This window comes from Anopheles nili, chromosome 3, assembly GCF_943737925.1.
Source record: "Anopheles nili chromosome 3, idAnoNiliSN_F5_01, whole genome shotgun sequence".
Lineage (NCBI taxonomy): Eukaryota > Metazoa > Arthropoda > Insecta > Diptera > Culicidae > Anopheles > Anopheles nili.
The window spans coordinates 50477123-50498075 of record NC_071292.1 but is presented as its reverse complement, the minus strand read 5'-3'; the positions used below and the strand labels follow the sequence as shown (position 1 = coordinate 50498075).

At 42.2% G+C, this 20953-nt stretch overlaps 5 protein-coding genes and 1 long non-coding RNA gene across 6 annotated transcripts; all 6 read right to left on the bottom strand.

Annotated features, from left to right (window-relative positions):
• Positions 1-1358: 1358 nt before the first annotated feature.
• LOC128723539 (uncharacterized) lies at positions 1359-2124 on the bottom strand. The gene is made up of 3 exons (XR_008410814.1): positions 1965-2124; positions 1630-1892; positions 1359-1557 (listed from the first exon to the last, which is right to left on the bottom strand). It is a non-coding gene; the product is annotated as an uncharacterized LOC128723539 (long non-coding RNA).
• A 239-nt stretch (positions 2125-2363) lies between these two features.
• Positions 2364-6763, bottom strand: LOC128724546 (transcription factor grauzone-like). The gene is made up of 5 exons (XM_053818271.1): positions 6644-6763; positions 5690-6570; positions 5065-5611; positions 2952-3841; positions 2364-2874 (listed from the first exon to the last, which is right to left on the bottom strand). The coding sequence occupies exons 1-5, from the start codon at positions 6761-6763 to the stop codon at positions 2469-2471; spliced, it is 2844 nt and encodes a 947-aa protein (XP_053674246.1). The 3' UTR covers positions 2364-2468.
• Positions 6764-9279: 2516 nt separating this feature from the next.
• Positions 9280-10872, bottom strand: LOC128724545 (zinc finger protein 567-like). Its single transcript, XM_053818269.1, has 2 exons — positions 9914-10872; positions 9280-9841 (listed from the first exon to the last, which is right to left on the bottom strand). Exons 1-2 carry the CDS (start codon positions 10870-10872, stop codon positions 9280-9282), a joined length of 1521 nt encoding a protein of 506 aa, XP_053674244.1.
• A 2100-nt stretch (positions 10873-12972) lies between these two features.
• LOC128723538 (TATA-box-binding protein) lies at positions 12973-15083 on the bottom strand. Its single transcript, XM_053817292.1, has 3 exons — positions 14178-15083; positions 13835-14087; positions 12973-13551 (listed from the first exon to the last, which is right to left on the bottom strand). The coding sequence occupies exons 1-3, from the start codon at positions 15081-15083 to the stop codon at positions 13124-13126; spliced, it is 1587 nt and encodes a 528-aa protein (XP_053673267.1). The 3' UTR covers positions 12973-13123.
• A 511-nt stretch (positions 15084-15594) lies between these two features.
• On the bottom strand, positions 15595-18035 carry LOC128724544 (zinc finger protein 721-like). The gene is made up of 2 exons (XM_053818268.1): positions 16417-18035; positions 15595-16337 (listed from the first exon to the last, which is right to left on the bottom strand). The coding sequence occupies exons 1-2, from the start codon at positions 18033-18035 to the stop codon at positions 15932-15934; spliced, it is 2025 nt and encodes a 674-aa protein (XP_053674243.1). The 3' UTR covers positions 15595-15931.
• A 1469-nt stretch (positions 18036-19504) lies between these two features.
• Positions 19505-20714, bottom strand: LOC128724543 (28S ribosomal protein S22, mitochondrial). Its single transcript, XM_053818267.1, has 2 exons — positions 20573-20714; positions 19505-20493 (listed from the first exon to the last, which is right to left on the bottom strand). Exons 1-2 carry the CDS (start codon positions 20712-20714, stop codon positions 19505-19507), a joined length of 1131 nt encoding a protein of 376 aa, XP_053674242.1.
• Positions 20715-20953: the final 239 nt, after the last annotated feature.

Genomic DNA, 20953 nt, shown 5'->3' with positions numbered 1-20953 from the left:
TCGTTGGGGTTTCTTTTTTCTTATTATTACATCTTATTGTAAAGCACCCCCTTTTTGGGGTGGTATTTTGTTTTGGTAGATCTAACGCTAGGAGTATCGCCCCCGGGAAGGGGGAGAGAGATAGGGAGACAGCTTCGGTTTGGCGGTTTTGAGCGAGCGTAAAACTAAACTCTAGCAATGTTACATAATGTGCTATATGTATATTCGTACCATTTAACTCTTTAACCTACGTTCCCGCGTATAAATATATATATATATACACATACACACACACACACAGTACTATGTATGGGGAGGAGGGTGTTTTCGTTTAAAAACCATACGTGCGTACGTGAATACTGGTATCGATTATATTACTTTTAATGTTGTACTCGTAAGCGAAACAGAGAGAGAGAGAGAGAGAAAGAGCGAAGAGAGCAAGCAAGCGCCCCGCGCTATATTGTACAGATAGTGTAGAAAACAGGGGCCAAGATAAGGCCAGAGAGAGGAGAGGGTGTGTGGTGCGTCTGCCTCTGGACGGAGGGATGTTCCGGGTCCGGGTGGCGAAAATCCGGTCACCCTATACGGTCCTATATTTATTCGCCGTACAAGCGCGTTTTGGAGGCACAGTTCAGGCAGGGCGATGATGGCAACAACCGGAAACGGACGTGCGCGATCGTGTTAACCCTTCGGTGTTAACCCCAGCGCAACGGACGGTGCCAATAGTGACGAGAGTCAAACAAAGCAAAACTCATCCATCGCTGTTGTTGCTGCTGCTGCTGGGCGTCGATTGTGGTACACGAGCAAAAAAAATAAATAAATAGACGCGAGGGGTGCATGAAGACATAGGAACGGGGAGAGGGGAGAATGTGGGAAAAAATTGTCGTCGAAATTTGAATATAAGTTGATGAAAAGTGAAAAACTCTAACCCCACTGCGTTCGTGTTGCTTTTTTTGCGCATCCGAAAAAGTACCGCTTCGATGAGACGAAAAAAATTTGGCGCGCGACGATCCGGCACCAGCTGGTCAAAACATGATACCTCCTCGGGAGCATGCTGCCCTGTTGAAAAATTTTTAGCGTTTTTGTAACAGGAGAGCATGAGCTGGCACGGGCGAAATCGAAACGCTTCCGAAGCGTTTTTCAATTTGCTGAAATATTTCATAAACGCTTCAGTGAAATGTTTCATAAACGCTTCGTGAAATGTTTTACAAACGCTTCATGAAACGCTTGCCAAGCGTTTTCGTGTTTGAATAAACCTTGGTTTTTTTAAGTTCCCTTTTTTTCAAATCGGCGGTTCGAAGTTCCCTTTTTCGGATGTAGTGATTGACGAACCGTCAGATTTTGTTTTGAAATCTTTATTAACAATTTCATCACGCTCACTACTCGCAACCAGTTTTGCTCTCGTTCAAACGGGAAATTATTCTTTTTCGACAGTGTTTGCTTTTTCCACTTGTTGATGACGAATATAACCATCGGCACTGCAGCGGGGTTGTTTTGCAGCAGAAAACGCCAAAACCCGTTCGGGATCACCTTCAGCGTGAATGTTGTAGTCCTCGCGGGTTTTTGTTGCCGGAACACCTATGTAATAAAATTTAACGCTGAATTAACTACAATATGAACGATGATGCTTAGAACTGTAATAATACTTACCCTTAATGGTACATTAACGGCTTTTGTCACAGCTGATAAATGGGATCCGTAGCATTTTGTCACCGGTACATTCCCGCATTATGTTCCCAAGACGGTCAGGTTCTATTGATAGTCATCCTTCGGTTTGGGCGTGCTTTACCTGTATCTGGTCAGCATTCTGTGAACTCCACAACAGCCAATACGTATATATTTGCCTTAAAAGGTGCTTGTTCTCAGATGGAGCGATACGTGCCACAGCACTGACTAGCAGCGATTGCCTCCGTCTGAAATGTAAACAAAGACCGTTAAAAATTGAAACTAGCCCCAAAAATCAAAACAAAACCAGCAACACTTACCACGCTTCCCGAGGAGATATTATACAACGAGCTCCTAGTCAATTCATCGCCTTCCTTCAGGTGAAAGCCATTCCTGGGGTTCCTGTTTTACGATGCCATCGTTCTTGACATCCATCGTTCCGCAAAGCAGCTTATAGCAGCATCACAGCAAGTCCCTTTACGCGTGGTGTCGCCAGCGACTCTCGATTTGACTATGCACGAGAGAAATACACTCGTACGGCGGAGATATTTCAATAAATAAAAGCTACCGAAGCTTAATGTCGGTATGCTTGTTTTTCGATGATAAAAGATTCTTAAAATACACTACAAAAGTTACGCCTTCAACGTGGTCCTGCTGATCAGAACCTCATCAGAGATACGAGACGTAAAGTTCGTACGCCTTCGATTCGAATCAAGAGGAATGAAATTCGCGCACCGATCAGAGTAGGCAACACAGCACAGGAGTCTTCACATTCACAGGCACCATAGGATCCGAACGGAATCACTCGCAAACGGCGCGTTGCTTCAGTTGGGCGTACACGAGGACATATGATCCTTGAGCTTGTTTTTGTGGCGAAACTGCTTGTCGCAGATCGAGCACGGATGCAGTTGGGTCGGTTTCATGCACACGTTTGCCATATGCACCGACAGGTTGCGCTTATTTTTGAACGTCTTCCCGCAGGTTTCGCAATCCATGGCCTGCTGTTCGGCGTGCATATGCCGGATGTGTTGCCGAAGAATGTACTTATCGCCCATGACCTGCCCGCAGGTCGGACACGGTACGGACGTCGACACACTGAGGCTTTTGTCGTGCTCCTGCATGTGCTTCTGCAAACGGAACCGTATTTTGAAGGTCTTCGGACAGTGTTCGCACACAAACCGTGCCATGTGAACCGACCGGCGGTGGTCCGCAATCGTGTACTTCGTGAACCTGCAAGAGAACGGTGAAATGAATCAGCGAATGCAGATGATAGCGCGCTTTTGCGCTTCCCCGAGGCAGTTACTTACGATTTTTGACAAAGATCACACGTGACGTTCTTTTCCGCGTGCATCTTTTTGATATGCACCACGAGGCGCTTTTTGAAGGGAAACTTGCTGCCGCAGAGATCGCAGCAAAACTGCCGCTCTTCGTGCTTGTTTTGCATGTGCTCTTTCATGTTCTGATGCACCTCGCTGCAAATTTCGCACCGGTATTTATCCGGGTTCTTGTGCATATCCATATGCTGCACCAGCGTCACCTTCGTGCGCAGCTTCATCTCACACACCGGACACTGGACGAAGATCTTGTAGTGGCCGTGTAGCTCTTTCGTGTGCCGCAGCAGTTCACCCCACGTGGCGTACTCTATGAGCGGTTCGCCAATCATCATCCGCTTGTTATCGCACACCTCGCACACGATGCGTTTGTAAAACTGCAGTATGTTTTCATCCTCTTCCGGGTGCGAAGGGAAACGGCCTCCGGCTTTGCGCTTCGCAAGCTGACCACTGTCTGCGTGCTTCGACGCTTTCGCACGCGAACTGTATGGTTTCGTTTTATTCGTTTCACTGTCGGACGGAAACGAGTCTGTATCGGTGTCGGCATCAGACTCTTCACTTTTGATGTCGTCACAGGGGACAATTTTATCACTCGAACATTCATCCGCACCATCGATGGTGTCATCGTCTACGTCGCCTTCGTCAAGCGGTTCTCCTTTAATTTCAAGAAACTCCGTGGTATAAGTTGGTCCAGTAAAATTCACAGGCGATGTGGAATGTTCCTGGGGTTTGCTGACGGTTTCCAGATGGGGCTGCTGCTGCTGCTGCTGGTGCAACAACTCAATGTCGATGTAAAATTTGTGAAACCCATCCAACGACGCCCAACATTTCAAGCAAATCCATTGTTTTTCCTCCTTTGGGGTGATCTAGAACGGAATACAGAACAGATTATTGCGCGTACTAACCAGCGGGGGTGCGAGTTCCACTACGGGTGTTCGATTCGATAGCAAACCTCAAACCAAAGATGCTTCGCTATGACGGCGGCAATGTTTTTCACAACATGCTCCTTGGCAAAAACGTTCAGGTATTCTGACTCGGACGCGGACAAACAGGCAATACAGAGGCGTTTGTATATCATATCACAATTTTGTTGTAGCGAAACAGACATTTTTTCTTACTAAATATATGTTTCTAAACTAAACAAAGCAGGCAGATTCCCTTTGTGACAGCAACTATTTCCAATGACGTTTACGAGAGGCTGCTCCGCTATGGTAGATGCATATGGTAGATGCAAACGCTTCAATTGTGGCGGTTTTTTTTAAAGAAAATTTAAAACTTCTCGTACTGTGGAACAAATAAGGTACAGTATATGTTTATTTTTACTTAATTAAGTAGTCGTGTACGATTGTACATGGTTTATCTCAGTCGTTCTTGACCGGTGTTATACAGAACCATTCGCGCAAGTTTAACCTGCGTATTGATGATTTGATGATGAACTTTGAGGTTACGCAGTTTGAATCCGTCGAAGAAGTTAAGGAATTTTCAGAAATTACTATCTTTGTAAAGGTCTCAAAAATCTACCAAAGCTTACATGTGTTACATGTCACAGAACCATTACAAAAACTAACCGAGTAAGCCCGGGATAAGGCTATCTGCGGCTGTTGGGAGGACATGCCTTTCAGCTCACAAAAAATTATCCAAATCTAAATACGGTCAGGCCGTTCATAAATAAATAACTATAATAATAACGATTGTACATGGCGCAGGCCCATGAATTTAACCCGACCTAATAAAATAAATTTATTTAAACCAATCAAACAGGGGTTGTCTATTGGCTAGTATAGCACTGCTATTAATTACATGTTTATTGCCTATCAACTCCGATTATCTACACTTTCGTTTGTTATTTGCTTTCTTTATAATAGGCAAATGGTAAACTAAGTCTTGGTTGAGGTCTTAATTGCAGAATGGCATAAGAAAATGTTTCATATCTTCAGAAGCGTATACTCTTTTATTTTGCCATTGTGTGAATTTGTAACCAATATTTTCTGAGCGATATGAGACCCTATGGGCACCCAACGGCTAGATGAAAGCGCAACCAAACTTATAAAATAATTTCGAAAACAACACTCAATCAGTCAATTCATGCTAGTTCAGTCAATTTGAATCTTACACCTTCCTTCCGTTGCTGTTGCATTTCCAGCCATTGTTCGTAGTGAGCATTTTTGCGGTGATAATAGAGATGGGTATCCTGGCGGAATGTTTCCGGACAAAACGAGCACATATACAGTGGCTTACCCGTGTGCGTGGACATATGCTCCTTCAGCTTGTTCTTACGTCGAAACTCCTTTCCGCAAATGGTACACGGATACAGACGCGTCGGTTCCATGCAAACGTTCGTCATGTGCACCGACAGATTGCGCTTACATTTGAATGTTTTCCCGCACGTGGTACAGCTCACGGAGGGTTGCACCGTGTGCATAAGCTTGACGTGTCTTGTCAGAATGTACTTGTCGCGCATCACCTGTCCGCATATTGAACATGGCACGGAGGTAGAATTTCGAAGGCTTTCGTCGTGCTCCTCCATATGCTGGCGTAATCGAAAGCGGCTGTTGAATGTTTTTGGGCAATGTTCACACACGAAACGCGCCGAATGAACGGAGCGTTTGTGATCTTCGATGGTGTACTTTGTGAACCTGAAAACAGTAGCGGCAGTGCGAACGAAAAAACTAAGTTAAATAACATTAACGACACATTGCATCGAGAATACTTACGGTTTTTGACATTGGTCACAAATTATGTCTTTTTCAACGTGCATCTTTTTCATGTGAACCGTAAGCCGCTTTTTAAACGGAAATTTCTTACCACACACATCGCAACAGAACTGCCGCTCTTGATGCTTATTTTGTATGTGCTCTTTCATGTTCTGATGAATCTCGAAGCAAAGTTCACAACGGTATTTTTCGGGATTTTCGTGCCAATCCTTGTGCTGTAGTAGAGTTTGCTTGGTTCTCATTTTCATTTCACATACGGGACATTTTACGTACACCTTATCGTGCTTGTGCACCTCTTTGGTATGCCGCAATAACGCGCGCCATGTACCGTAATCTATCTGTGGTTCACCTACCATCATGCGTTGATTATCACATACTTCGCAGACTATCCTCTTGTAGAATTTCAGCAAACTATCATCTTCTTCCTTTTGCGAACGTACTTTGCTTTTCTTCGTTTCATCATCATTGTGTGTTTTTTTGCATTTTTTCTCACGCAGAATTGTTACACTCCCGGACGCGGAAGAGTCCGATTTACAGTCCAGTTGGGCATCCTCGTCCGATAGCGAAGCGGTTGGATCTAATTCTGTCGATTCCTCACATTTCACGAAGGTGCAAGGTAGTGGTTTTTCATTAGAACAATTTGAATCATCCTGCTCATCGCATGCATCTAATGGTTCCACTTTGACCTCAAAGAATTCGGTAACGAATTTCGGTTCATTTCTGCTTTCGGTACCAGCTTCTGGTATTTTTTCTGTTCCATCAGTACTAGCAGGACGACTTTGACGACGAATTTCTTCGATGTCACAATAAAACTTGTGAAATTCAGTCAGTACTTTCCAACACACGGTACATAGTGACTGAGCTTCTAGGCTTTGTACTACCTGCAAAAATTAAGTGGAACGAAATAGGTAAAATTCAATAATAGCACCTTCGTATCGGTCGCACCAAGCTTACCTCAATACACAAGTGCTTTGCAATGATCGGCACTATGTGTTTATTTTCTTCCACGAATATTTCCTTATACCCGTGTTCCGAAATGGACCAGCATATTTCACATCGAACAGCCGTACCCATCGTATAGCTTTTCGTCTCTTACCATCAGAATATTTACATTCGACCACGAAACATACCCAAGGGATATACTAAACACAATTCTACTGTGGAAATCCGGACCCATCCGGGTAATGCCATCAGTAAGATGGGCTTACTGGGTACAGCAACAGCGAAGTTTAGCGGTTGTTCAAGGAACCATTACTGTTGTTGCTACTACTGCCTCTTAAATCGGGAAGCACTTATGTTTATTTTCTTGCCAAAACTATGTTGTTGTACAGCTGGTTTCCCAACAAAACGGAACAACAACGACAAGTGCACAGCTTGACAGCAACAAACTATTGACAGCAAGTTGTCGCTGTCATTGCATATGATCTAGAAGAATTTCCGCGGGAACTTCGGTTTGAAAAGAAAATTGCATTTATAGCTAACATAGAAGTTATTTAAATTTAGCTAACTGTCATGCATTTTCTGTTGATGCGTAAGTAATTTGGATTTACTATCAAACCTCTCCAAACATGATAGACACACATAGAATCCGTGCTCCGTGTGGGTTGTCTCGTGTTCCGCAAGTTTTGCAGCAGTTTTAAAGCTCTTACAGCACTGGGCACAGGAATAGCTACTTTTAGGACAAGTTCTTCGTTGATGGATGCGCAATAACTGTTTTGATGAAAACGTTTTTCCACAAATCACACAAACTTCAGTATTGCAATGAGAATGCATACGTTCAATATGACGGGTTAGATAACTTGTGCGGATTTGTTGAGAACAAATAGAACAACGCGTCGTCTCTATCTCCAACACTCCTTCATGTTGCATTTTATGCTGCTTCCACGGTGCTTTCCGACGATAAGCCTTTCCACAATATTCGCAAATAAACTCATTCTCACTGTGCGCTGTGCGAATGTGTTCTTTTATGCAATATTTGCTGAATCTGTAAATGGCCACAAAGCGAAAAAACGGATCAGCAAATAAAGTCTATATCAGAACGTTTAAACACGTATTTTCTACTTACGATTTATTGCAGATTTTACACAGAACGTTCTTTGGGGCGTGTGTAATTTTCATATGCGTCATCCATCGCATTTTAACGGAAAATCGTTTGCCACATTCTTTACACTCAAAGCGCTGCTCTTGATGATTTATTTTCTTGTGGTTCTCTAGATCCTCAAAAACTTCGTTGCATACAGAACATCGAAACGCGTCCGGATTCCGGTGCAAAGCGATGTGTTGTAACAGCTTCGAACAAAGATTTATCGTCTTTGAGCAAATTGGACATGTTAAAGAAGCCTTTTTGATTTCATGAACGGCCAATAAATGACTTTTAAGTGCACTGAATTGGTCGTATTCAATATGAACCGAACTCTTCCCTGTCTGGTTAGTTTTACATATTTCGCATACCAGAGGCCCGTAGAAATCAATCAGTTCTCGATCAATTTTACTGCATTTTGTTTTACGTGTATCGTCAATTTGCTGATTAATGTCATTGCCGTCTACTTTATAATCGCCAGTTTGGTAATTGTCATCATTTTGTGCTTTACTAATATTATTTCCAAACAGTTTTCTGTTAGGGCAGCCATGCTTCAAAGCTGCTGCCGGCAAAGTTATGTCTCCAGATCGTTCATATGTTTCGAAGTCTATGTAGACATGGCTCGTTGACTGTCGATAGCTATTCATTGTATCATCATCGTAACCAGAGTTATCATCTTTATCGTCATTTGTCGAATCAAAAGATTCACATTTGAAAGCTTCATATTCTTGAGCGTTATCTTGAGCGGTAATTGTGGCTTGCTCATCTTCGTCTTCGAAGCCACCTGAGCTTTCCGATTGTGGACGATGCAATTCTTCTATGCTTTGGTAAAACTGATGGAAATGTTGTATCATTTTCCAACACGCTAAACATATCTGTGGCTGTTCAACACCATCCATGATCTTAAAATACAAATGTTCAACAGATTAAAGCTCCACTTCAATTTGTAGTAATCAATTCTACAAGCAGCTTACCACAAATGGGAGATGTATGGATAGTAAATCCATTATACTGTTATCTTCATCACAGATAGCAGAATATTGCTCACTAGACGTCGAATAACAAACTTCACAAACCAGCGATGCCATTGGTATTCACTATTCTTTTGATTTTGATTTTACTTAACGAACTACTTCTCTACTTGTTTCCACTTTGCACGATAAAATGCGAATATGATTGGCACAGCTAAGTCCTATTTCACAGTTTATTGGGCTGCACGAGGGAAATCATTACTCAAATCTGCAAAAACACAAATATGTTACAATAATGTATAAATTTATAATAGTTAAATTTGCTATTAAATTTACAAAGTATTATTAGAAATTACAAACTTAAAATCACAGCTCACTTCAGATCTGCGTTATTGCAGGGATTCTCAATCAGTTAATACTTAAACAGTTCGTAGTACATATTTTTTCTCACGTTTATACAACGGCACACCGTCGCATAATTAATGACTCATTTCAGTATTTATTTACATTTTGCATTTTTGAATTTATGCAGCAATTCTTTAAACAGACGGCATATCTGATACCCGATTAACCTTAAACCGTACACCTTCTTTACGCTTTCTTTGCATTTCTAGCCACTGATCGTAATGCACCTGCTTGCGATGAGTGTACAGTTGAGTCTCGAAGCTGAATGTTTTCGGACAATAAGGGCACTGATACAACGCGCTCTTCGTGTGCGTTGTCATGTGTTCCTTTAGTTTAATTTTCTTCTTGAACTGCTTGCTACAAATGGGACAAGGGAAGGTCCGATCGGTACACACGTTCGCGAGGTGGGTGTTTAGGTTGCGTTGGGATTTAAAAACCTTTCCACATGACACACAGCTAACAGGTGGATGTTCGGTGTGCATTCGCTTCATGTGAGACGAGAGGCTGTACTTATTGCGGAGCACAAAACCACACACATTGCAGGCTACTGCGGTTGCGTTACGCATACCTTCCACGTGCTCTTCCATGTGTTGTTCTAACGAGAAACGCGTTTGAAATGTTCGCGGACAATGTTCGCAGATATACCGGGACTCATGAACGGCACGTTTGTGATCCTCGATAGTATATTTGCTGAAGCTACAAAGAAAACAGGTTTCATCAACAAAATTTGTACAATCAACGCGCAATGTAGACCATTTTCATGCTTACCACTTTTGGCATTGGTCGCAAACGACGTCTTTTGCAGTATGCATTTTCCGCATGTGTGCGGAGAGCCTCGCTTTGAATGGGAACTTTTTTCCACACTCTTCGCAACAGTAGGTCCGCTCTTGATGCTTATTTTGCATATGCTCCGTCAAGTTTTGATGTACCTCCTGACATACCGAACATCTAAACCGGTCCGGATCCAAATGCATCGCTCTGTGTTCAAGCAGCTTCGATCGTGATTGAAATTTCTTATCACACATTGGACACTTTACGGTCGACTTTGCAAGATCATGGACTTTTCGCATGTGTTTATTCAAATCCCGTAGATTGCTGTACTCAATCGATGGGTCCCCAGACAGCATTTGTTCTGCGTCACATATCTCGCAAACCAAACGCTTGTAGAATTGTAGTATATCAGCATCAATCTTGGATTCTTTTTTAAACTCATCTTTGCTAGCAGTTCTCTTGGCCCTCCGGAGATTAAACTTGTCGTTACTCTTCGATGGAACGGAGCTATTATAAGCCAACGTCATATCGTCTTCGTCTGATGACTGGTCAGACATAAGTTTATCACAACCATATTCGGGCGAACTCTCTAACTTGATTTCCTGTTCTTCCTTCAGAGTCATTTCTACTTCCTCAGCGAGTGGTTCGTTCTTGATCTCAACGAATTCCGTGGCAAACATCGAGTCTGGAACTCGATCCGTCAGTTCAGATTCCCAATGTAAGCTGTGGTGCTGCAGGTTCACCATCTTACAAAATTCGTCGAAATCATGTAACACACTCCAGCAGCGCTTGCATACGTACGTTAATATGATTTTTATATCCAAATGCTGCTTAACAATGGCTAACACATCTTTGTCACCAAAAACGGGATCGGTTATGCTGATACATTCTCGTTTTTCTAGACAAACATCGCACTTCTCAGTGTCGCTTATGTTTTCCGCTTGTGCTAGCGCCATCGTTTAAGTTTAATAATGTTTCAGGATAATAGTTTGCTGTACTGTTCAGGATAATATTTCTGCTGTACACAATTACATGCCAGTGTGTAAACATTTACGCCAAATTTGCAATTCAAACATAATTTATACATTCACCAAAGAAACGCATATTTTGCTTACTGCTGTCATTTTTTTAGCGTCTAACTATGTAGAATCAACTAAGGATTATGTGTGCCCATGCTGCACGAACATTTTAATGTTTACCTATAAATATTGTTGAAAATTGTAGTTTACAATTATGTTTTTAATAATTGTAAGCAGCTTTGTCTTCACACTTGGAGTAAACCGTGTATTTTCAGAGCGTAGAAAAACTATAAGGGACAATACCTGATTTATTTCAGTATGTATTTATACATTTGTAGAGAGTACCTAAGGAAAAAACTGAACTTAAGTACAAAATTAGACTAAAAATACGAAAGTTATGCTTTTAAGATCATACCAATCAAAACAACACGTTCATCTCAGCAAACGTCAAGTTTGACACTAGGCGAATCTTTTAAGTATCGCTGTCTAGTTAACAGCAGTTAAATTAAAGGTACATCAACGATATTTTGGTATTAGGGGTATATAATTGGTAATTTATACCAAAAAATGTAACTGCTAAGACATAGGATCATGTACAAATTGCCACTTAATTCACTTTTGTTTTTATCACTTATCAGTTTATCTTAATGAAGCGCATGCCATTCCATGAGAATACGTAGAAAACTGTGCAATAATTTACTAACACTACAGATCTTTCTATTAATACCAAACCGTTCGATTTCTTCCACAGTTTTTTAATGTAATCATGTACATCTTAATGTAATCTGAGATTCCCTTATGGTTATAGTTTTTTTTTCGGATATTTCGAAAGAATCTTATACTGGACGAAAATCAAATTTATGTAGCTTACATCTTTCATCAATTTGTAATATACGTAAAATTAAGTTACTCTGATAAAACAATGAATATGTGTGTTACTTGATTCATCAGTTCATGAAAACAGCATACGAAAATTAGTGTTACACAAACGTATGGCTATTTTTGATAATTTTGCGGTTTGAAACAAACTTTTTTATCTAACCCATATAAAGGCTTTGTCCTTCATATACAACGTCTCGCACTCTATCCGCTGTTTGCTGGCATTAACAAGTTGCAAGCTTTCCCGAAAGGCTGTCACGTTTTAAATACCAAGTGAACAAAAATGTATGTCTAGATATTTTTTTAAAATACAAGGAATTATTTTATTGATCAAAGTGCGTACCCTTTTGGTTCTATACGTCTCGTTTGTCCTCGGGCACATTTTGGAGGACAGTGCAATGCAATCAACCAATGGGTTTATCCTTTAGCGAAGTTCGTTTATTTTCATCACATGCCACAATTCGAGTCAAGTATGTACCGCATCATAGGATAGTAGTCCCGCGCGATAGCTTCCAAAAACGGAGCATTTTTAATGATCTTGCCACTTGGACGAATTCAAGCGATTGTTTTTAAACACAAACGGATCTAGACTTTGGCAGTAGCATACACGGGTCGATATTTAATAGACTTACACTACACCAGAAATACTACAGCACGTTGTCCTAGCGGACTTAATTCATAATGTCGATTGATATCCATCTATGTAAGGCCCTCAAGAACATAGATTGTAAAACAACGAAGCCAAATTAGGAGCTCTGTACTGTAGGTTTTTAGCTCATAGGAAACTAAAATCCCAAATGGTAATGCCATGGTAAAATATGAAGCTGCCGAAGCTAGCGATATGAGAAGGTATAAATTTAATATAGGTTTCACACAACGACCTGATAGGTGTTCGCGCTGGTTAATTTCCTTGCCATTTGTCCGCTCTTGATACGATTTGTTCTCCTAGAGGACAATTACAGTCAATCGCATTTGCTTTTGTAGCTGTTTTGCTAGCAGCTCTTTCGTTCGTAGGATTTTCATGGTTGATTACCACACTATTCCTTCATCACTTAGTAACGTTCGTCGCTAGTAAATATTTTTCAAGTATATTTGACTGTGGGCGTTGGCACAATCTATGCCCTACAGTAATACTGAAAAACATCTGACGATAAGGTCGAAAAGTCGGCGAGAAGAAGGTCTACCTTAGATGTGTGAGCGTGAGTAGTTAGGTCTGATAGAACAGATGCTGATCAAGAGTCGTATCAATAAGATCGCACCGGTTCCTCCAGATTGTAGGCGTGCTCCTGTACCTTCTATTGCGCTATCCCTAATCGATGTCGCTAACACACAATTCATCGTCAGACATGCTGTCTCCGTCGTTTATAGCTCGTCCAGATGGACGAAACTGGCGCATGCGACGCTTCTTACCGTTTTGCCTAATACTATTGATTTTATGTATTGCTTTGGTGTTGTTACGAGTACAGACGTCCTCATCATCACCGAACGTCTCGAGATCGTCCACCTGTTCCTCGGGTTGCGATGCGCCAGACGTTCCATTCCAGTACCCTAGCCCTTCAGCCTCCGCAATTGCACCTTCGCAGTCTTCTTCTATCAAGTGGTCGACGTCGTAGGTATCGAATGATTGCGGTTGCTTGACTACTTCCAGCTTTTCCGTTGGGTTACGTTTTTTACGAAACTCGTACACCAGTGGGAATATTTGCTCAATTGCTGCTTGCACGAAGGCCACACTTGCCGCTAGCATAAGGTACGACGCATTGGGGACAAACACAAAATAACAAATACATTAATATTCAATGGTCTAATTAACAAAATTGAAAATAGTTTCATTATTTTATGTTAGTTGTCTAATCTAGTTAGATAATAAAAAATGGGTATGAAAAAAACGTGCTAAGATTGCTACCTAGAGGAGATTAATATTCCAGAGAGCAAGAATTATGCGCTCTTATGGTCTCCTGGTCGGCTGGTTCTTATGGTCCATAATTTAAAAAATATCACATATTATTTCTAATATTCTTACCAGTGACGGTAATGCTTCCGGTTGAGAATATTTTCAGAGTAGCTTTCGGGGTTTGCAACTTATACGTCACGCCTGGATGTAGTTCTGGTTCGTAACTGGCTTCCTTTTTGTACTTCTCCGAGAAGTTTACAATCATAATTCCCCACGGCATGCTGCAAGTGCCGAGCACATTCACGATACGAAAATTCCTAAATCTAACATTAAAACCTAATTTCTGAAGGCAACGGGAGTAGCGTCGTGCTGCTATTTTTGCCTGTACGAAGAGATACGAAAAGAATTTGTTACATTAATTTGTTTTTTTTTACTACGGTACAAAATCAAAAGCGCAACAAAGGCAGCCTACCTGATGCTCCGATGTAGCACCGGTGCACGTTATTTTACCGGATGACCAAATTGAGGCGGTGGTGTACGGGCGGCGTATCTTCATCGTTACCATACCGTTCTCTCGCCGGAACTCCACATTGTTCGCGTTACGTGCTATTTCGTGTAGATTCAAATGACAGCGTACACTGAACGAACAGACGACATTGTTGATAACGATGTCGATCTCCGGTTCTTCTTCCTGTGGTTCGCTCTCCAGGATCGCATCTTTGGTTTCCAATGGTAGCTCCGTGGTACCCGCTGGGTCGGGCTCGGTGGATGGAGCGTGGGTGGAGATGGTTGTGGTGGTGGCGGCGGTGCCGGTGGTAATATTCTTGTCGTTGGTACTGGCCACGATGCTAGAGACGGTAGTGGACGCCGTGGTAGTATCGTTGCAAGTGCTTTTGATGTTGGCTGACAACGGCTTCCTCTCAACTGATCCCTCGCCTACTGGAGATGCGTTCGAAAGGACCGACAGCTGCTGTTGATGATTAGCCGTAGCAAACATCAATGAGCTGTGATTGATCATTCCGCTTGTGATGGATTTGTGGTTTGAAATCGGAACTATTCGATTGGTCACCCCCGGAGACACCAAAATGCTCGTGTTGCCGATCGCAGGAGTAATGACACCGGAAGTGCTGCCCTGCTGCTGCCGAAGATAACTCCCTTTCGCAGTGCTCACCACATTATTGCTGGTTGCAAATGCCAGTGAAGCGGTATTGACCGAATTCGCATCGATTACGGTTTTGCTACCTGGACTAGTGCCGTTTTGCACGACGACGGTGCTAGTGCCGGCGATGCTGCTGTTGCTGTTACTGCGACCGCTAATACCATTGGGCACACTGGTGGTGCTGATGGCGTTGGAGATAAAGGAATTGCTGCCCACCATTCGTTTTGAGTGATTTTTTCCTTCCAGCACGTTACGTTAAGGCACACGATGCATTCCTGCTAGGCTGTATCTTTATAAGCTCATTCTATGCGTACAACGAAGGTATGGTCAATGAATTGCACTCTATTTTTATCAAGTCCATCGAGACTGGTACGGTCGGCGAAAACTGCTGCAGCAATACGAGTATCTCACGATTTTCGTCCACCAGTTGCTATGATACCGTACCGCCCGGCTCACTGATGATCTTTAACTACTGCTATGCTGCTAAATTACACTTGAAATTCCGTTTTTATCAATTCTTTCGCGACCGATGCGTCGGACTTTGTTGTCGAATTGTTGTTTATGATGAAGACAATAGTTTTTTCCTTCTTTTTTCCTCCTCACCATTGCAGTGGCAGCTGTCAAACCGACAGGCATGATTTTCGCCACTGGGTAAGTCGATGTACAGGCGACATTTTTCGTCGATTGTCGGAATAGGGAAAGACAAAACAATTAACCAACAACGAATTAAGCCGCTAAAACAAAAAATATTTTATTCGATAATCTTTTTCCTCCATTACGGTTCCATCAGCACATTTAACGTCTTCTGGAGATTCAGCTTTAGCTTTTCAAACACTTTAGTTTCTTGTTTCATATCTAGCATCCGATTTTCACGATCCGAACAACTAGCCCTGCGCGACCCCTATCTATTAGGGGATGGATGTACAGGAAAATGGGGAGAGAGGGAAAGAGGGGTCCTGTTTATCTACGACCACTCTAATAATGTAGTAACCCCTAAGGTACACCTATGCTACACAATAATATTATTATATTATTCGTTTACCGCCGCAGGAACAACGCCGCACTTCCTAATCGGCGCTTCTTGCGTGAATCGTCATGTGTTGTTTCAATTTTGTCCGCTTTTTGAATTGTTTGCCACAGAGCGTGCATGAAAACTGTCGGGTATTACACACGTTTGCAACGTGCGTATTGAGACTGTGCTTAGATTTAAATGTTTTTCCGCACGTGCTGCATGTCGCCGGAGTCTGCTCGGCATGGATCCGCTTCATGTGAGCCTTTAGATTGTATTCATCCTTCAGCACTGAATTGCATAGCGTGCAGCTAACAGTGGCAGAACCCGGCTGCTCACCATTATGGGCTTCCATGTGCCGCTCGAGTGAAACGCGCGTCTTAAACGTTTTCGGACAGTTCTCACAGACAAACATAGCGCCGTGGACCGTCTTTTTATGCTTTTCGATGCTGAACTTTGTAAATCTGCGTATGAAATGAAACAGAAAAGAAAGAAAAATTAGTTCCCCAGTCATTTTAATGATCCTCTTTCTCGTGTACTTACGGTTTGTTACACTCCTCGCATATAATGTCCTTCTTCATGTGAACCTTAGCCATATGGGCAGTGAGTCTGTTCTTAAATGGAAACCGTTTGCCGCACTCCTCGCAAGCGAACTCCCATTCCTGGTGTTTGTTCTGCATGTGTTCTTCTAAGTTTTGATGCACCTCCTGACACACGCCACACCGAAAACGCTCCGGGTTCTGGTGCATGTCCTTGTGTTCAACCAGCTTCACGCGCGAGCGAAACTTTTTTGCACACAACTGGCATTTTATTGTGCCCGATTCGAGACCGTGCGCCGTACGCATATGCTGGTTCAATTGCTTTAGCGAGCGATAATTCTCCTCGTTGGGCTCTCCACTCGGCTCACCCGTGGCTACCTTTTCCGGATCGCAGATTTCGCAAATGATCGGTTTATAGAAATCGAAAATTTCTCTATCTAGCGTCTGTTTCTGCTCTTCCGTCAGTTCTGGCCCGGTTTCGACACCGGCTGTGCCGGACTTCCCGGAGTCCTCTTCCAAAAGAGCGTTGGGTTGATGCATGCGCTTATGCTCCAACAGTTTAGGTCTGGTGCGAATTTTCTTCTCGCACAACGGACACTTTACGCTTCCCGCCTGCTGCCCATGAACCAATCGCATGTGATGGTTTAATTCCTTTACAGTCGCGTACAGTATGGTGGATTGTGGGTCTGCAGCAACGCCAGTGTCGCAAATCTCGCAGGTGATGCGCTTGTAAAACTCCAAAATGTCCTTATCCATTTGCTCCGACTGCACCTTTTCCACATCGTCTTCCGACATCTCCTGGCGCACATGTAAATTTTTGTGCTCCAGCAGCTTCACTCTGGTGCGGAATTTTTTCCCACATTGCGGGCAACACACCCGCCCCGACTCTTCGCCATGAGCTTGTTTCATGTGTTGATTAAGGTCCTTCATCGTGCCGTACTCAGTACGGTCCTCACACACGTCACATACAAGCTTGTAAAAGTCGATAATTTCATCGTCCATTTCTTGATTTTTCCGCTTCCGGCTAGGAGTTCCGACGGCGACTTTAACTCGACTGCTCTCAGGCTCCGACTCATTCGGCGCCGTATAAGTGACCGGTTGCTGCGGCAACCCTTGGCCATCTACACCTTCACTCTCACCGATAGGAACAGGCCCCGATATACCATTTGCTTCGCCTACATCATTCGTACCAGGCCATTCAACGGGTTGCATTTCCCCACCGTCCGTCGGCGATTCTTCTTTAGCCGGGCCATTGTCCGTATTGTGAACGCCGTTCTCATTCACGCCATCCGCTTCTTGCTCTGCGCCCACTTGTTCCAGTTTCGGTTGGACCGTGTCGGCATTAGTCGCTGCTCGCTCTTGGTGGACATTATGAACCATCAAGTAGAATCGGTTAAATTCGTATAGAGCGTTTGAGCAGTCGCGGCAAATGAAATGTTTGCCCGTTTCCTGCGGGAACTGCAAGTCGACATGCTTCCAAATCAAATACGGCATCTCTTTGGGGTCTTCCTCTCGCGGCATGAACATATCAAAGCAGATCTGTTCCGTACGGCGCGTGAGACATATTCCGCATTCCTTTTGATTGATGACATCGTAAACATCGATCGGTGGTGGTGCATCCATCTCGAGCGCTTGCCGCGAGCCTTCCGGGACGTAAAACCTTTTTCACTCGCAAAATATTTCACCGCCGCGCTGACGTTTACATTCTTTTCACTTATATTTTTTCATTCGTGTTATAAATAACTAAATTAACTTTCGGCTATTCGCTTTTGTTACAATTTCTTGACACTTTCTGCTCCTGCGCTTCTTTTTGTTCTTCTTATTTTTTGCTACCACGAAACTCCATCAATCGTGTTGCCAAAAGCAGATCGAGCAGATCTGTTTATTTTTCGTCCATTCGAGCTGATCCGGGCGGAAGCATAATATCCTTAATAATTTTGGTTGATGACTGTGCTCAAAACAATCGATTTGCATAAAATTCAAATCAAATCGGAGCTGGGATTAAACTCCTTTTGTATTCAACATAGCTGATTTTAATTTCTCAAATAATAAATCTACTGTAGGCTTCAGGCAAAATCCATAAAAAATGGCTATCGTGAAGTTTACCGCAACCCTGTATAAAATTGTCATAATATTTGCTACAGCGTGTCTTCTATGGACATTTACATAACGTAATATACAAAAATAATAAATCTTATTTTAGATAAAAGATTGGCACATTTTTAAAACCTATTCAATGAATTGTTACAATACATAATATTGACAAGATAGTAAGAACTATATTCTACTCTGTATATTTTTGGGAACCATCCTACAGCTAGTCTGGAGCTTCTCAGTTCAAACTATTATCACTGCGCTAAAGTAGTTAAAGTTAAGCTATATCAATTTGTTATATTTTGTAAGTTCATTATAACCTTTGCATAAATCTTTCGAAGTCTGCTGCTAATTATGTTTTAATTTTTATCTTAAAAAGCATGGTACATAAAATGGCACGCACGTGGTTCGTGGCATTAATTCACATGTTTTTTAAATGACGATTATATTTGCTCAAGCAAAGTCGTGTATAGAACTTATGGACTATCTTTACCTATCGTCTTAGTTATTGTCAATAACTAAGATTTTGGAGAAAAAATTCAAATTACAGAACAATACAATTAGGCTCCGAATGCTAGACTCTTGTTTCGTACCGTAAGCTGAATGATATATACCAAACATTTGTAAAAATTGGCTTTAAAAAATGAGTTTTCTAATGGTATACATACAAATGGTCAGGTATATATAAATAGGCATATTAAAATGGACAGAGAAAGCTCGGAGTTCCCAGTTCGCCAGCTCTGCAAGTACTATATTGGTAAAGTTATTGACCCCGAACAATCCTTGCTCCCAAATTACTTGATAATTACCCAATTATGAGAAAGAATTCTGTAATGGGTAATGATATGTGTAACGAAACAGGCAAAATGCATTGCAAAATATTTCTGCAATATAATATGGATTAGCACTGTCTATGAATACGCTCTATAGAAGCAAGTAGTTTTTTTACTGTTTTATTTATCGTAGATACACTATACGTTTCAGCTTAAGCTTTTTGTTCAACTGTCTCCATGCATCCTTCGAATGCCTTGTGCTAATTGCAGTTTTTCAGTTGCAATTTCTCGATACGCCTGTATTGCAAGGTTAAGTTGTACTTTTTTGATACCATGTTCGTTCACAAATTGCTCTATCGCACCCAGAAATTGTTCATCTTGTTTAAGATCGTCTATAGATTTTTCTGATGTTTCAAATAGAGCAGGCATTTCGGGTTGAAGGAGAACTTGTTTTACCCCAGAATCCAGAGGAACATCGTGCAACGTCGAAAATAGTGCCATCAGCTCAACACCATTACGCAAGTAATCTCGTTTGATCATATCGAGTAATAAATCATCGATTAACTTATGCCAGGCGAGGAAGAACACAAACGGACCGAAATGTCGTGTAGAACGAAGTGCATCGAAGGATCTAGTCTCATTAACATGCTGATATACGCTTGCAGTAAGGCGATGATATTCCCGCTCATACGGTTCAAATTGTACGCACGTCCGATCGAGAACGAACTCATACTTTCCCGATTCAAGCAAACGACTCAAATGCTCTTTCTCAAACATTGGCGGCAGGTGTATAGAACGGCCGGTGAGTGGGAAGTAGATCTGATTTAAACGTTTTCTCACCTCGTATGGAGCCTCTTGCAGTGTACCGTCGGGATGGCGCACCACAATTGAGCGCTGGTTATTCTTTAACCCGTAAGTAATATCGGTGAACACCATTTTGGACGAGGAAAGCGATTTCAATGCCCCATCTCTAGATATTACCTTACAGTTGTCCTTCTTTTCTTGCACTACTGGTGGCATTTGAAGCAATTCCTGTGCATGGGCTAGAGATTGCAACAGCTCCTGACGCAACTGGTCATCCGTCATGAATTTATACTGCACTGTATTATCTTTTACCGAACGTTTGCGAAAAACCTTATCCAACTCCAGGCGTGTTATTGATTTCAGGAGCTTCTGAACATCATCCCTAATGAACGCTGGTGCGGGATCTTTATCTGTCGTTATGTATAGATACAGCGTGAATTCATTAAAGGTAATTTAAGACACTGGATTAGGCATGTTTAGCGAACTTACCATAACTCATGTATGGTTCACCGTCGGATGAGCCACTGGAACTGAACGTACGGGAACATGTACTACCGGCCAGATGAAAAGTAGTACGTTTACATCTGCTCAGGCTGCCAAACAGGCACACTTCGTGCAGCACTTTCCACATGCTCCCTAGCCTGTTTTACGTAGTACTTTATTGTATAACACTCCCGGTTGTGGTTGGAAATAGCGTAGCATGCACAAGTTTCTTGAGCTATACTTTACGAAAACATCACACTTCTCCACAAGATGGGAACTGTCACATTAGAATTCTGTCAAATTTGGTTTAAGCCAATTATAAGCCGTATTTCTATTTCGAGCAGTTTCTCTAACACACTTGGAATGTAAAACATATTTTCATAATAT

Bases quoted from the DNA above. Each gene is read 5' to 3' on its own strand.
- LOC128724546 (XM_053818271.1), bottom strand. From the start codon at position 6,763: ATGGGTACGGCTGTTCGATGTGAAATATGCTGGTCCATTTCGGAACAC. The intron at 6,571-6,643 runs GTAAGCTTGGTG...TAATTTTTGCAG, and splicing joins CAAAGCACTTGTGTATTGAG to GTAGTACAAAGCCTAGAAGC. The intron at 5,612-5,689 runs GTAAGTATTCTC...TACTGTTTTCAG, and splicing joins TGTGACCAATGTCAAAAACC to GTTCACAAAGTACACCATCG.
- LOC128724545 (XM_053818269.1), bottom strand. From the start codon at position 10,872: ATGGCGCTAGCACAAGCGGAAAACATAAGCGACACTGAGAAGTGCGAT. The intron at 9,842-9,913 runs GTAAGCATGAAA...TTTTCTTTGTAG, and splicing joins TGCGACCAATGCCAAAAGTG to CTTCAGCAAATATACTATCG.
- LOC128723538 (XM_053817292.1), bottom strand. From the start codon at position 15,083: ATGGTGGGCAGCAATTCCTTTATCTCCAACGCCATCAGCACCACCAGT. The intron at 14,088-14,177 runs GTAGGCTGCCTT...CTCTTCGTACAG, and splicing joins GTGCTACATCGGAGCATCAG to GCAAAAATAGCAGCACGACG. The intron at 13,552-13,834 runs GTAAGAATATTA...ACCTTATGCTAG, and splicing joins CGGAAGCATTACCGTCACTG to CGGCAAGTGTGGCCTTCGTG.
- LOC128724544 (XM_053818268.1), bottom strand. From the start codon at position 18,035: ATGGATGCACCACCACCGATCGATGTTTACGATGTCATCAATCAAAAG. The intron at 16,338-16,416 runs GTAAGTACACGA...TTTCATACGCAG, and splicing joins TGCGAGGAGTGTAACAAACC to ATTTACAAAGTTCAGCATCG.
- LOC128724543 (XM_053818267.1), bottom strand. From the start codon at position 20,714: ATGTGGAAAGTGCTGCACGAAGTGTGCCTGTTTGGCAGCCTGAGCAGA. The intron at 20,494-20,572 runs GTAAGTTCGCTA...ACATAACGACAG, and splicing joins TGAACCATACATGAGTTATG to ATAAAGATCCCGCACCAGCG.